The 16,015-nt window shown below is 42.1% G+C and overlaps 1 protein-coding gene across 9 annotated transcripts in view; it reads left to right on the top strand.

Moving 5' to 3' along the window:
- The window catches only part of INVS (inversin), a 211,836-nt gene that overhangs the window by 184,369 nt on the left and 11,452 nt on the right, over positions 1 to 16,015 (top strand). For all 9 annotated transcript variants that reach the window (XR_004673400.2, XM_003820637.7, XM_008974082.6 and 6 more), the window contains one exon: positions 8,224 to 8,507. Coding sequence is in view for 8 of the 9 variants with exons in the window: in XM_003820637.7 (XP_003820685.2) it covers positions 8,224 to 8,507 (284 nt within the window). In the remaining variant the exon portion in view is untranslated. The remainder of the gene's footprint in view (positions 1 to 8,223; positions 8,508 to 16,015) is intronic.

Raw genomic sequence — 16,015 nt, 5'->3', positions numbered from 1 at the left:
AACTTTTTAGACTTCTGCTCATGCTATACTTGTTTCCATTGAAAATGTATCTACTCTTAAATTTTAAATTAATTCATCTCTGTAGATAGCCCCCTAATCTGTCTCACATCCTGACCTCCTGGAACTCTAATCTCATATTTTCAGTTGCCTACTGGGCATTTCTGCTATGCTTTTGTCACTTGCCAACACTTTAGATCATTGGACGTTTCCATTTGCATGTCCTGTTTTCACTATAACTTCAGACTCTGCAACACACCGACATGCAAATGGAAGCAGCCCATCACCACAGTCTGTCTCTCTTCTGGCCTTTATGTGCTTGCTAGTGCTGCTACCATTGATTGTATGCATTCCCCCTTTGATAGCCTTTTGCTTTCATTCTTCTGTGCCACCACCACTCTATACAAACCCCCGTTCTTCTTCTTCTTCTTTTTTTTTTTTTTGAGACAGAGTCTTTCTGTCATCCAGGCTGGAGTGCAGTGGCTCGATCTCAGCTCACTGCAACCTCCACCTCCTGGGTTCAAGCCATTCTCCTGCCTTAGCCTCCCAAGTAGCTGAGATTACAGGTGTGTGCCACCACGACCAGCTAATTTTTGTATTTTTAGTAGAGATGGGGTTTCACCATGTTGGCTAGGCTGGTGTCAAACTCCTGACCTCAACCCACCCACCTCAGCCTCGCAAAGAGCTGGGATTACAAGCATGAGCCACCACGCCCAGCCCCCTCATTCTTAAATACCAGCCATGGTGCTCTGTAAGATCCTTCAACATTTCTTTCACTTCCACTTACATTTCTAAGTCTCATTTCTCTCCACTACCACCACCCTCCCACCTGATGTCTCAGCCATCCTGAACTTTCTTCACTTCACTTACTGGGAGACCTGAGCTCCTTCCTGGCTAGTATATGTGATTATGTTTCTAAGAGTTTCATCGTCACGTCCAGTTTTGGTCACCCAGTTCAAACTCTTGTGATGCTTAAGTCCCTTCTACGAGAGGTTGTTCTGTGTCCCCAAAAAGTCAAGTGCAAGAAGTCCTGTACCTCTCAAGATAGCATATTCCATTAGTGGAGGGCTCTGTCTAGCAAAAGTTCTTTTCTACCCTTTGGTCTTGAAGCTACCCCTGGAAGCCAAAGAGAAAAATCTAAATCCTTTTTCATAAACCAACTTTCAGATTTTTAAAAAACTGCTCATAACACTTCCATTGCTACTGCTCATCTCCTTTTCACTTGGTAATTAGTCAATGCTCCCGTGAACATCACCAGATTGTTAATGGTTGGCCCATGTGTCTGACTCATCTGCTCACAAAGTCATCTGGCCCATGGGGAATTACTACCATAGTTCTATTTCATGCCATTCCACTTCTCTGAGCCTCAGATTTTCATCAGTAAAATGGAAAGAGGTTTTCTTAATTCAAGATGGGCTTCAGGGATCCATGGGTACCTGAAATTGTACACAGCATTTTGTGTGTCAGGAGCACATATGCATTTCGTGGGAGAGGATCTATAGATTTTTTTTTATCACATTCTCCAAAGGGGGTCCATGAGTCACACACAAAAAGACAAAAACCACTGGACTAAATGATCTCTGACGTCCCTCCCAGCTCTAACATTCTGTAAGTCAAAGGTCCTAAGACACACGACATTTTCTTATTCCCTTGAGAGGGAGTTAAAGATCAACTATTTCTATGCCTGTTATTCAGTGACAATGAAGAGATAAAAATCTGACAAACCCCTAGACACCATGCAACACCAACTGAAAAGGTTAGAGCTAAATCTTTTTTGTCTCCTGAGGTAATATTTTTCTCTCACTGGAAATGATCCAACAGAAGTGGAATTATCATCTCTCCATGATCGTATATAAGGAATTTTTAAAATTATGTGAAGATGCCTATAATCACGGCACTTTAGGAGGCCAAGGCAAGAGGATCGCTTGAGCCCAGGAGTTTTGAGACCAGCCCAGCAGTTCGAGACATAGTGAGACCCCGTCTCTACAAAAAAATTTTAAAACTAGCCAGTGTGTAGTGGCTTAAACCTGTAGTCCCAGCTACTAGGGAGGTGGGAAGATCACTTGAGCCAGGGAGGTTAAGGCTGCAGTGAGCTACATCACACTATTGCACTCCAGCCTGGAAGACAGAGAGAGAGACCCTGTCTCAAAAAAAAAAAAAAATTTATGTGAGGAGCTGGTCTCTGAGATCTCTTCTGAGTCTCTGCTCATGCATACTTCTCCCTCTGCCTGAAATAACCTCTCAGTTTATTCCTCTCTCATTCTTCATATGCAGCCTTTTTCTCCCCCTGTTTAATTAGTGAGTGTCTCCCACATCCTCCCATAGCCCTATATAGTTACTTCTCCTTTAGCACTCATCACATCTAGAACTCACTGTTGGCAGGAGTGTATGGGTCTGATTCCCCGACTCGATTGTCAGTTTCTTGAGAACAGGGACTGTGTGTTATGTACCTCCACATCTCTAGTACCTTAGAATGTTTGGTATATAGTAAGCATTCAATAAATAAGTGTTCAGTAAATTCCCCTACAAAGGGTCTAAAACCTTACATAAGCCATTGATCACTGTAGGCCTTAGTTTCCCCATCTGTCAAACGGAAGGGTTAGACCAAATACTCTCTTAGGTCTCTTTCAGTTCTTATACGTGACTCTCTGTAAGTGTAGAGCTTTAACTTGTTTGCCTTGCTCAAGGCAGCAAACACATTATATACCACTCATCCTCACAATGCTCTTTGACACTTACATATTCATTTTGTTTTCCAACTCCCTGAATATTGGTCATGAGAAAATTATCATTTGACAGATTATAACAGTCTGTGTTCTGATTTTAAAAAGAAAGAGCAAAGGGGCTCACCGCTGTCCGTACTTGAACATGAAACCATGATTCTGTAAACTTCTTAGACTCAAACTGTTTACAAGTCTTATCCCTGCCAGATTTAGAGAATATTGGGAAGAACAAATGCAGGTAAATACCCTGTTTCTTGCTTAGAAGATATAAGGAAGTTTAGCCAAATAGTTGATGTTAATTTGTCTCTAGGAACCAAAAACATACCCGTAAGAAATGGAAGCCGGATTGAATAATGTGGATTTTAGATATTACAAATATAGATAAATATTAAAAAGTAGACATGACAGCTGTCCTTAATCTCATTTCATAAATGTGGAGATGGGCACACAAAGGTTAGCCTGCCTGAAGTCACACAGCTAGTAAGGACGAGAGATGGCACATGAATCTAAGTCTCAAGGCCAAGCTACCTACCATTACTTGGTTCAAGGGAATCCTTCTACCAGCCAAGCCCATACTAGAGGCTGTCCCCAGATGCTAGCAACCATCTGATTGAATAACCATCTGTGTCATTCAATTATGCCACTGTTGATCCCATTCGTTGTTAAGAGAGTGGTGCCAAGCCACCATTATCAATTCTATAATATAATTCAATAACACTCTTCCTATTACCCTCAAAACTAACAGAACAGAGCACACCAATATTCTCCTAAATCCTTGAGAAAGTTACAAATATTGATTGGTCCCTAGCCTACACCAGGACAATTAACTAGAATGGCAGCATTTAGGCAAAGCTGGGTTAAATCAGTACGACAGGACACACTAACTAGACTTCTCTTTTCTGTGGAAGCATTTTAATCACATCTCTCAGACCTCACTAGGTCTTGTATTCATGGCAATGGAAACCTGAATATTCATGGGATGGGAAAGAGCCTGCCTGTTTCTGCAGTGTCTGGTAGAATTAATTTCTTCGTGTCAAAAGTGGGCAAATAGAACTCTCTTGTGGGTTGCAGTATTTAGAAGGCACATAGTGGGGTAGAAAAAATATCAACTTCCATAACTCCAACTGTGCAGGGCCAGAGTTGAGGGTTTGCCATATTGTGCAAACAAATACATCCACTCCTGAGATGCTGAAACCATCATACGTTCAAGTCATTTAAGTTACTGCCCTTGATCAGCTTTTGTTAAAATTTGTTAAAATTTCTGATCACTCACCTTCTTTTTAGCCCTTTTCTTGCTAAATTTTCATCCAGGCTAGTGATTTGTAAAAATTTCTATCTGTGGGTCTTAGATTTGGTTTTAGGGGGCTTTGGGGGAATATCTCTGCCCCACAATAGCCCTCCAGCAATGTGAAGCAGCGTTGTGTCTTGTAAATCTTTTCTTCCCTGGGTAGACAGCCCCAGTCCCATCAGCTGATAGTCTGGAAACTCCTCTTCACCCTGTGGAGCACAGGACCTGAAACAGATGTTGTCAAAGATTTGATCCCCAGTTGACTTTCTCACTTTCTTATCCTGTAAGCCTCTGAAGAGCTGCAAAATTGCTCTAAAAGAGACAGTACAAACCAGACTAAATTGGAAGCCCATTAGAAGCTGTCATCTAGCCAATTTCTCTACACATAGTAGGAAAAAAAAAAGAGAGTGAAAGGTGGGACTAGTTTATCCACTAATATTCTGCCATGTTAATAATTTTCCTGCAGAAATGTTGCTTGCTGTGTCATAGAACTTTTTTTAATTTTTCATATCAACTAGAATAATCTTTTTCTGATTTTTTTTCTAAACTTTACAAGTAAAATAGATCTTTATAACATAGCACACCTTAATGATTAAAGATCTTTGACATTTCATCATAACTTAAGAAAAAAACATTTAAATTTCAGGACAATTATTGAATCTAAGAGCTAAGGACTAAACACTACGTCGAAAGCTAGTTATGGCTGAGTGTGGTGGCTCACACCTGTAATCCCAGCCCTTTGAGAGGCTGAGGTGGGAGGATCACTTGAGGCCAGGAGTTGAAGACAAGCCTGGGCAACATAGGGAGACCTTGTCTCTACAAAATTTTTTTTTAAAAATTAGCCTAAAAGTTCAAGGTTACAATGAGCTATGATTGCACCACTGCATTCCAGCCTAGGTGACAGAGTGAGACCCTGTTTCTAAAAATAAAAATAAAAAAGAAAGCTCATTTTTAAATGCTGCTAATGGTTAGTTTGAAGTGGCATCCCCAGTTCTTTGTATGACCCAATTAATTTTTTAAATAATGGAAGAAGATTAGGTGAAATTTTTAAAAACAATTCTGTCATGGGGATGAATTTTACCAGGAGATAAAGCAGCTGCGTTCTATCTTGGCTCTGTCTGTAGTTTACCATGCAGCCTTGGGTAAGTCACTTACCTCTCTGCCTGTTTTCTTATCTACCAAATGAGGGTGTCACCCTCAATAAACTGGTTTCTTCAAACTCTTACACTATGAGCAATGGTTCTGGACCTTTTCCCCAGGGAGACACATACATGTGGGGTCACGTTCAACTCTCAGAAGCTGAATTGTGTGTGTTGTTGTTATTGCTGCTGCTGCTTTAGTTTTAAGGCAGCAATATAGATAAAATAGGATACAAGTTATGCATAATTTCCAGTTTTAATCCCACTCCGTTTTTTCTCAGTGATCACTGCTATTACATCAAAGAACCACTGGTCTGAAGAACTTCACAATTGTGGGCCATGTGCCACCTAGAAGATTTTTTTAATGCAAAATGCATCAATTTAAAAAACATTAATTATATTTGTAAGACCAGGGGCTAATTATTCATTCAGATGATTGCATTCTGTCTCCTAATTCTGCTTACTTAGTTCTACCAAAATGAAAAATCACCCCCCTGGTATCCCCCCTCCAAAGCAATCTCCAGAAGCCAAAGCCCTCTTGCTTTCTGGATGTCTTGATCACTTTAAAAGGCTGGATCCCCTGTTCCTCATGTGGCTGCCTTTGTTGAAGGCCCAGAAAGTTTTGCAGTGATAAGGTTTGCCTCGGGGCTGGCTACAGAGAGGCTTCTTGGAATTGAACAAGAGAGCTGTTTGGTTTCCTAAAAAGAAAGAGGAGACTGCTCAAATAACAAAGTCTAATTTATCACCTCAGAGTCCCCCTTAATGGCAGTGAGATCCATATAGGTGCCAACCCAGACAGCCACCCACATGTGTCTGTCTAAAGAGCCAATATCATTCTCTTAAAACAGCCCTGCTCATCAGTGCTGATAAAAAGCTCAGCACTTCCTCTGCCTTCCTGGAGCAAGGCTATTAAATCTATTAGCAGCACTTCAGCCACCCAGATGCTTCCACCTTCTTCTGAAAAGCAGCCTTGTCCCAGAGAGATCACACTGAAATGGCACCTGCTCGCATCCGTATGAATCTCAGGCTCCGAGATGACAGGCTGTCCAGCTGGCCTGTAGACCACAGTCATTAGCAGGTGGCAAAGATGTCACAAAACCAGAGTCAAATAAAAACATTAGAGCTGTACAGGAGTTAGCACGACCCATCTGGCCATGTTCTCGGTAATGGGACTCAGTAGAAAACTATTATATAAGCAAGCTTGGACCCCAGATCAGGGGCTACTCCATACAGGAAGAAAGAGTTTCAGAAGGGGAATTTAACAAGTTGACAAGGTTGTAAATCAAAATGTAACCCAGATGTATGTCAGCTGGGGCTTTCCTGTCGCTTGAGATCTAAATAAGCTTTGCTTCAAATGCCATAGTCCATAGCAGTCTGGATTCTATGACTGCTTGGAGGCTTAGGGTCTCCGCCTTGTCTCATGCTTCTGTGTCTGATCCTTAGCTCTGCAATTTGTCAGGTTGCCTATAAAGAAGGCATGCTCATGTGTGAGCAAGGTGGGCCTTACAAAAAATTGGTGTCATTGTGGAGAATCACATTTCATATTGTATGTTTCATTCCATCTAGTGGTATAGTGAACAGTCCATATTAGACTTTCCTGTGCTCTTAAGCCTGGCTACTCAAGGTGTGGCCAGAGGGCCAGCAACACCTGGATCACCTGGGTGCTTGCTAGAAATGCAGAATCTTGAGTTCTCCCTAGCCTAAGTCGGAATCCATAATTACCAAGACACCAGGTGATTCAGCCCAATAAAGTGTGAGGAGCACAGAACTAAAGTCCTTTTCAGCCGGGCGCGGTGGCTCACGCCTGTAATCCCAACCCTTTGGGAGGCTAAAGCTGGGGGATAGCTTGAGGCCAGTAGTTCAAAACCAGCCTGGGCAACAAAGTGAGACCCCCCCCTCCCCATCTCGACAAAAAATTTAAAAATTATCCAGGTGTGGTGGGGCATGCTACTCGGGAGGCTGAGGTGGGAGGATCGCTTGAGCCTGGGAGTTCAAGGCTGCGGTGAGCTAAGAAGGTACCACTGCACAGTGCACTCTAGCCTAGGTAAAAGACCGTGTCTTTAAAAAGATAAATAAATACAAAATATAACATTTCTTCTATCATATATTAGGTCTTTGTTTTCCTGGCTGTCCCCTTCTGGGTAGAAGATTCCTCAGGAGAGGACCTGAAATCTGTGGTTGTCATTTCTGTATCTTCAGTGCCCAGCAGAGAGAGACTCAGAAATTAAGTGTTTTTCCTCCTGTCTTTCCCTTGGGAATCCCTACAAGTTAACAGCAATGGTCAAACAAATCCTGCCCCTAACTCGGCCCCTTTGCCTTGAGTTAGGGGCCTGGGCTACCTTTCTGAGCCACCTCAGACCCACCTGCCTCGCCCAGCTACTCATCTTTAGACGGGCCCCTGCTCCCCAGCCCTTCTCTGTTCTCTTGCTACCCAAGGGTTCCAGCTTTGCCACCAGCTACTTATGTGTGACTTTTTGAAAATCACCCTACCTTCTGGGTCTCATCTGTAAAATGAGTGGATCTGACTCATTAGCTAGAGCTGTCAACGGCAGCATTTGCAACTCACAGGTGTGTTTTAATCTCTGGCAAGGTACTTTGCAAGTGACTTTTTATATGATCATTAAGGTTTGATGGGCTATTTTAAATGAATAGAGCAGATTCAAGGTTATCCCTTTGACTGTCATTCTCGGTAGCATTCTGGTGTGCTTTCTGAAACAGGAGAAAAATTGGTGGAGTTACAGGTAGCTCCAGGGATCACACATAAGCTTGGGGCATATACACCGTTGGGAGTGTGTTATGTTTCACACAGAAAAGTTGCCTGGTTATCTGTCATGTGTCTCAGCAGCACAAAGACTGATCTATAAACTTTTCTGCTCCATCATCTTTTGGGCTATAAGGCCTGGTGTAAAAGAGATGGTTTTTATTTTATCTGGAGAAAAGACTGCTCTTGGAAAATGCAAATTTCCAAATATCTCCTGTGATGTAGTAGCTCCTCTTAAAATTTAAACTCACACAGAGACTTGAGGAGGTGATACTCTTTAAATTTTTTCATCTTCTTCTTTGGCTTTGCTTCCAGAAAGCGAGAGGAAGAAAACAAACGAAAAGAGGCAGAACAGCAAAAAGGAAGGCAGAGCCCAGATTCCTGCAGACCCCAGGCCCTTCCCTGTCTGCCCAGCACCCAGGATGTGCCCAGCAGGCAGAGCCGGGCCCCCAGCAAGCAGCCTCCTGCTGGCAACGTGGCCCAAGGCCCTGAGCCAAGAGACAGCAGAGGATCTCCAGGAGGGTCTCTAGGCGGAGCCCTCCAGAAGGAGCAGCATGTTTCCTCAGATTTGCAGGGAACAAACTCCAGAAGGCCAAATGGTAGGTGTATTGCCTTTGTCATCTTCTGCCGGCCCATGGACTGTGGGCTTTTTTGATTGGTGTATTTAGACCAATTACACTTAAGATAATTGTTATATTAGCACCTAGGACCGCCACTTTATGATTTGTGTTCTACTTGTTTCCTCTGGTTCTCAGTTCTTTTTCTTTTTTTTCCCTTCCTGTAGGTTACTTCAGCATTTTTTAAAATTCTATCTTGATTGATTTATGGTTTTTTGTTTTCTTTTCTTTTTTAGAGTGAAGTGTGAAAACCTCACTTCCATTCACCTTGTCCACTTTTACGTTTCATTGCTTAGGTATCGGATGGTGTTATAAATTTTGTTTCAATCATGAAATACAATTTATAAAACTCACAAAGGAAATAACATTTTATGCGCCCGCCTGTATTTCTGCTCTTCTGTTGTTTCTTCTTCCTTCCTGATGCTCTAAGATTCTTGTATCATTTCCTTTCTGTATGAAGAGCTTTCTATGGCCAATCTTTAAGGGTATGTCTGCTAGCAACAAATTCTTTCAGTTTTCCTTTGTCTGAGAATGTTTTTATTTGATTCCTGAAGAATCATTAAGCCAGATATAGAATTCAGGGTTGGCAGTTCTTTTCTTTTAGCACTTGAAAAATATTGTGCCATTTCCTTTTGGCTTCCATGGTTTCAGATGAGAAATCCACTGTCATTCAAATTGGTGTTTCTCAGTAACAGTCCTAGGTAATATGTCATTTCTCTCTGGCTGCTTTCAAGATCTTAAAATTTATCATTAGCTTTCAGAAGTTTAATATGATGTGTCTTGGCATGGCTTTTTGCAGTTTATCCTATTTAGAGTTTACTTGTGTGTCAGGGATCCCCATGATCCCCATCCCCAAGACTACCACCAGGTTTGGTGAGGTTGGAGGATTTACTAGGTTGACTGAGCATATAGTTGTACTCCCAGTTAGGATTTATTATAACAAAGGGACACAAAGCAAAATGAGCAAAGAGAAAAGGTGTATGGAGCAATGTCCAGAGGAAATTAGGCACGAGCTTCCAACGGCTCTCTCCCAGTGGAGTCACACACAACACGTTTAATTCCTTCTGCAATAAATTGTAACAACCAGTCAGACAACCTTTTGTTGACAAAGAAAGCTCACATGAACCTAGGACTCCAGGATTTTTATCTGGAGTCAGTCACATAGATACCCTCTGCCTAGCATATGCCAAAATTCCAGACTCCCAGAAGGAAAGGTGTGCAGCACCAACCCTATTGTTTGCACGAAGCAATTTAAACACACAGAGCTACTCTTATAAGTTAGAGAATGGTAGGAGCTTTCCCAAAATCTAAGTGCAAATGCCAACACAGTGAAAAAGGCAAATAATGTCTTCGTATTATTATGAAAATAGCCCTGACCTTATGGACTTTCTCAGAAAGGGGCTCTGGAACTTCATGATTACTGAATTCAGGGCTTGGACAGTTCAATCTGTTTCTTTGAACCTTAACTTCCTTAGCTATAAAGTGAGGGTATACTTTCTACACCACAAGGTAGCTATGGATAGAAATAATTCATGTAGTGTACTTGTTATAGCCCATAACTCATCACAGGTTTTCAGTAACTATTATTATTGAGCCACTCATTAATCTAGCCAAGAACAACTACAGAAAAGTATACATAAAATGACTACAGGCCGGGTGCAGTGACTCACACCTGTAATCCCAACACTTTGGGAGGCTGGGGCAGGTGGATTACTTGAGGCCAGGAGTTCAAGACCAGCCTGGCCAACTTGGCGAAACTCCATCTCTACTAAAAATATACAAATTAGCCAGGCATCGTGGTGCATGCAACTCAGGAGGCTGAATCACAAGAATTGCTTGAACTTGAGAGGCGGAAGTTGCAGTGAACCGAGATTGCGTCACTGCACTCCAGCCTGGGTGACAGTGAGACTCTGTCTCAAAAAATATATATATCTAAAATGAATATAAACATTTCTGGAATATAATTCCATAATCCACTTTACAGTGTAATCCTTAAGGATTATATACTCATGATGCTTTGGTACATATTCATTCATTTATTCATCCAACCAGCTTTAATTAAGCTCCCATAATGTGACAGCCATGTTGAACTTCCTTGAGTTCTTTCTTAGCTTGGGGCCTTTGCAGATGCCACTCCCTCTACCTTATTTTTTAGATATCAGGGATAATGTTTCTTCTTCTGTTCAACCAATATCTCCCCACTAAAGGAGGCTATAGTTTCCTGCTATTGCTTCCATACTTCTCCTATACTTCCCTCTTATAAAGATCATCACTTTTTACTGTTATTACTGGTTTACTTGTCATTTTTTCCACCAAACTGCAAGATCTGTAAGACTAGGGTTGCTTCCATTATCTACTGCTGTATAACAAACCACACAAAAACAAAGTGACTTTGAACAATGACAATTTAATTTTTATGATTCTATTTTGGTTGGGAAGTTTGTTTACGGGCTTCATCTGGTCTCACTCATGTGTCTGCATTCAGGTGGAGAGTCAGTGGAATTCCATGTCTAAGATATAGTCACTTAAATGTCTAGCAATTGATGCTGGCTATCAGATGGGATTCCTTGACTCTGGTTTATGTGGTTTTCATCCTCCAGTAGACTAGACTGGCTTCCTTACATTGTGGTCTCAGGACAGCATTTTCAGAAAGCGAAGATAAAAGCCACAAGACCTCTTGAGAAATAGACTCTAGAATTTGCACACATTATATTGATCAAAGCAAGTTACGAGACCATCCCAGACCAAATGATGTCGAGAAATAGATTCCACCTTTGTGCATACTAAGATGGGAGGAATTTTTGGCTATTAAACAATCTGTCATAGTTCCTATTTGGTCACAGATTATTCACAGTCCTCCCACATGCAAGATATTCTTACCCCTTGATATGGATTGGCTCTGTGTCCCCACCCAAATTCCCAGTGTTCGGGGAGGGACTTGGTGGGAGGTAATTGGATCATGATAGTGAGTTCTTACAAGATCTCATGGTTTAAATGTGTGTGGCACTTCCCCGCTCGCTCATGCTCTCTCCTGCTACCATGTGAAGAAGGTGCTTGCTTCCCTTTTGCCTTCCACCACGATTGTAGGTTTCCTGAGGCCTCCCAGTTGTGCTTCCTGTTAGGCCTGTGGAACTGTGAGTCGATTAAACCTCTTTTCTTTATAAATTACCCAGTCTCAGGTAGTTCTTTATAGCAGTGTAGGAACGGACTAATACATCCCTATCTCAGTACCCCAAAATCTCATCCTGATTATCTCATCACACTTGAAGTCTAGGATTTTAAGACATGAACTAGATGTGGTTCAGGTTCACCAGCTGGGACTCTTTCTGATTCAGAGACCAATCAGCCAAAAAGATACATTATCAACAGCCCCCACACCCAACAAACAGTGGTAAGACAGGAACAGAATAACCACAGTAGACAAAAGAGGGTGGAATAGGAGGCGTATAGCAGCCATTAGTCCGTAGCAATTCTGAAAACCAGCTGGTCACATTTTACCAGGGCCCCTACTCTGAGGTAAATATTCCTTGATTAGGGTCTCATATTACTCCTGGTGGCTTCCTATTCCATTGTTCTCCATGTCTCTTGGCTCTGCTACCTGAATTCTTGGCTCGGCTCTCTGAGAAGTCCTTCCTTTTCCTAAGAAATGCCCATGTTTGCAGCTGAGTAGCTTTCTCAGCCTATCTCCTGACTATAGGATACTGGGGCCCCAGAGGCTTCTTTTTGATTTGAACTATGTCACCAGTTCAAGCTTGTGGTACTCTCAATAATGCGATTATCTCAAAAACTTCATGGGTTTCCTGCGAATCTGATTGGATTCATTTCATATTTCAAAAGCCACATCCATTATTTTTCAAACAAGCTTTGCTCTAATTTGAGTGGCTTAGATTTCTGTGGGAAAATGCCCTTGAGATTCTTAGAAATTTTTTTGTCGAGCTGAGAGGGCCTATTATGTACCACCTTAAATATTTTTGAGTCTTAATAAAGGGTTGTACAACCATACTTTTTTTTTTTTTTAAGACAGGGTCTCACCCTGTCACCCAGGCTGGAGTGCAGTGGTTCAAGCACAGCTCACTGCAACCTCTGCCTCCCAGGTTCAAGTGATCCCCCCATCTCAGCCTCCCGGGTAGCTAGGACCATAGGTGTGCGCTACCATGCCTGGCTAATTTTTTGCATTTCTTTTTTGTAGAGATGAGATTTCATCATGTTGCCCAGGCTGGTCTCAAACTCCTGGACTCAAGCAAACCACCTGCCTTGGCCTCCCAAAGGGCTGGGATTTTATAAGTGTTAGTCATTGTGTCCGCCCTGATTTGATCTTTATGCTGAGGCCTATGAGACTCTTTTGCTGGTTGGAAAGAATAAAAATGTTAAAATAGTTTTATTTTCTAACCCAGCACATCCCGGGATCTTTACATTATCTCTAAATTTTGCTTACAAACGGAGCAGTTTTTCCTTCATTTTATTTGTTTTCTCCCCATACTTTGTCATATGTAGCTTAAAAAGCAGTTGACATTTTGTTCTACATTCCACCTGGAAACTTCCTGAACTGTATCTACAGCTCCATTAGGTATATTTTCTATCTTCTATGTTACTGCAAGTGACAATTTTGCCAGTTAATTCTGCCACTGAATAACAAGGTTCACTTCTCTCTAGATTCCAACAGCAATTTCTTTTCTGCTCTTCGAGCCTTCACCAGCAGTCTCTTCATTGCCTTCCCAGCTTCTGCTCACCAACCAGTCCAAAGTCAATACCCTGGGTTTTGTATTTTAAGACAGTACCTCTCTTTTATAGATATAAATATCTGTGTTGGTTATCTCTTGTGGCATCATAAAACACTCCCAAAACTAAGTGGCTTAAAACAACAGAAGTTTATTATTTCTCACAGTCCCATGGGCTACCTGGGCAGTTCCTCTTCTCGATCACCTGGGCTCATTCATGAGGTTGATAGAATTTGCACAAGATGTGGCCAAGATGGCCGCCTTCATATATCTGGCAATTGGTGGTGGCTGTTGGCTGTCTCTATTCTCCTTTATATGGCCTTTTGTTCTCCAGTAGGTTAGACTATCTTCCTTACATATATTGTTCTCAGAGCAGTACTCTTGAGAGAAGGCAGAAACTGCATGTCACCCAGTTTATCCATTCACCTACTGAAGAAACATCTTGGTTGCTTCCATGTTTTGGCCGTTATGAATAAAGCTACTATAACATCCCTGTGCAGCTTGTATGGACATAAGTTTTCAACTTATTTGAGTAAATATAAAGGAGTGTGATTGCTGGATCTTATGTAAGAATATGTTTAGTTTTGTAAGAAACTGCCAAACTGTCTTCCAAAGTGGATGTACCATTTTGCATTCCTACCAGCAATGAATGAAAGTTCTTATTGCTCCACATCCCCACCAGCATTTGGTCACTGTTTTGGATTTTTGCCATTCTAATAGGTGTGTAGTGGTATCTTGTAGTTTTAGTTTTTTTTTTGGCCCGGTGGGGTGGTGGTTGCATATATGTGAAACATTGTAACAGCTCTAAGAGTCAGAGCTATACAAAAAGGTGGAGCCAGAGAAGTGTCTCTCACTCCCTCTTCATCTCTACTATCCAGCTCCCATTTCTCTTTTCTTTCCACCTCTTTCCCACTCAACTCCTGCAGGTAATCAATTTCTTTAGTTTTTGCTTTATGTTTTCTACGTTTCTTTTGCACAAATGAGCAGATATAGGTATATTTTCTTATATCCCTTTCTTTCTTTCTTTGAGACAGTTTCGCTCTTGTCGCCTAGGCTGGAGTGCAGTGGCGCAATCTTGGCTCACCGCAACCTCTGCCTCCCAGGTTCAAGTGATTCTCCTGCCTCAGCCTCCGGAGTAGCTGGGATTACAGGCATGCACCACCATGCCCAGCTAATTTTTTTGTATTTTTAATAGAGACAGGGTTTCTCCACATCGGTCAGGCTGGTCTCGAACTCCCAACCTCAGGTGATCTGCCCACCTCGGCCTCCCAAAGTGCTGGGATTACAGGCGTGAGCCATCACACCCAGCCCATCCCTTTCTTTCTTACATGAAGAGTAGTATAGTTTAGATAGCTCTTTTGCACTTAAGAGTATTTTATTTTACATTATTGAGACATAGTCTCACTCTGTTGCTCAGGCTGGAGTGCAGTGGCACAAACAGCTCACTGCACCCTCAACCTCCCAACCTCAAGCGACCTTTCACCTCAGCCTTCTGAGTAGCTGGGACTACAGGCGTGCACTACCATGTCTGGATAATTGTTTTTTTGTTTTATTTTTAGAAATGGGGTCTCACTATGTTGTCCAGGCTTGTCTCAGACTTGGCTCAAGCAATCCTCTTGCCTCAGCCTCCCAAGGTGCTGGGCCCACTGCACCCAGCCAGAACAGTTATTTTAAAGTCTGTTTCTGAAAACACATTATCTGGATAATCTATGTGCCTGTCTTATTAAGAATTTTTTTTTTTTTTCAGACGGAGTCTCGCTGTCACCCAGGCTGGAGTGCAGTGGTGCAGTCTCAGCTCACTGCAACCTCTGCCTCCCGAGTTCAAGCGATTCTCCTGCCTCAGCCTCCCAAGTAGCTGGGACTACAGGCGTGCGCCACCATGCCCAGCTAATTTTCGTATTTTTAGTAGAGACGAGGTTTCACCATGGTGGTCAGGCTGGTCTCAAACTCCTGACCTCATGCTTCCCGCCTCGGCCTCCCAAATTGCTGGGATTACAGGCATGAGCCAGCGTGCCTGGCATATTTTTCAGTTTAGATGTTGTATTTGTTTTTCAAATCTATCCTTTTCTCGTATTTTAAACTTCTTTTGTGTGTTTAATCAACGTGTGTGTGCTAACGTTTTGAGAGCTCTGATCTTGCTATTGTGTTAACTGTTGCTTATGGTACATTGTTTCCTCATGCATTTTGTGATTTTGGATTGTGAAGTCATTTTCAGAGGACTCCGTTGTGCAGCCTGAGTTGAGGGCATGTCACACTAAAGCAATATTGTGTTTGCTTCTGTGAGGCATCCTGGGATATCTCCATCCTAAGACCAGTTTTTATAGTAATGTCTCCTATGGATTGAGAATAAATGAATACCAAGCCCATGTAAGGAAGACGACTTTGGTTTTAAATTCTTATGGGAGACTCCTTACCCCATCCAGAACCTGGGCTGAAACAAACTTCCTTGTCATCTCTAAGTGCTGGAGAGCAGATTTTAAAATCTGGATTATTTCCAAAAGGTATATCCCTTCAAGAGTGCTGGCTTCATGTAGAGTCTTGGTTCCAGTTAACTTTCTTCCTGCAAGGCCTCATTTTCTGTTCTTATGTAGATGTTAAAGCACAGCCAGATATTTAATAAGACCATCTGTTGCCCACTCCACCACCATTACCTGCCTAGACAGTCACTGGATCAGCTCACATACTTAATTGCTTTGATTTTCAATTTTCTCTTTGTTTTTGGCCTCCAGAGTTCCTTTATTTTCTTAAAGGCATGACAGTGCTTTCCAAAGG

The sequence above is a fragment of the Pan paniscus genome, chromosome 11, assembly GCF_029289425.2.
Source record: "Pan paniscus chromosome 11, NHGRI_mPanPan1-v2.0_pri, whole genome shotgun sequence".
Classification (NCBI taxonomy): Eukaryota; Metazoa; Chordata; class Mammalia; order Primates; family Hominidae; genus Pan; species Pan paniscus.
The sequence above is the reverse complement of the archived record's forward strand: the minus strand, read 5'-3'. Positions and strand labels throughout refer to the sequence as shown.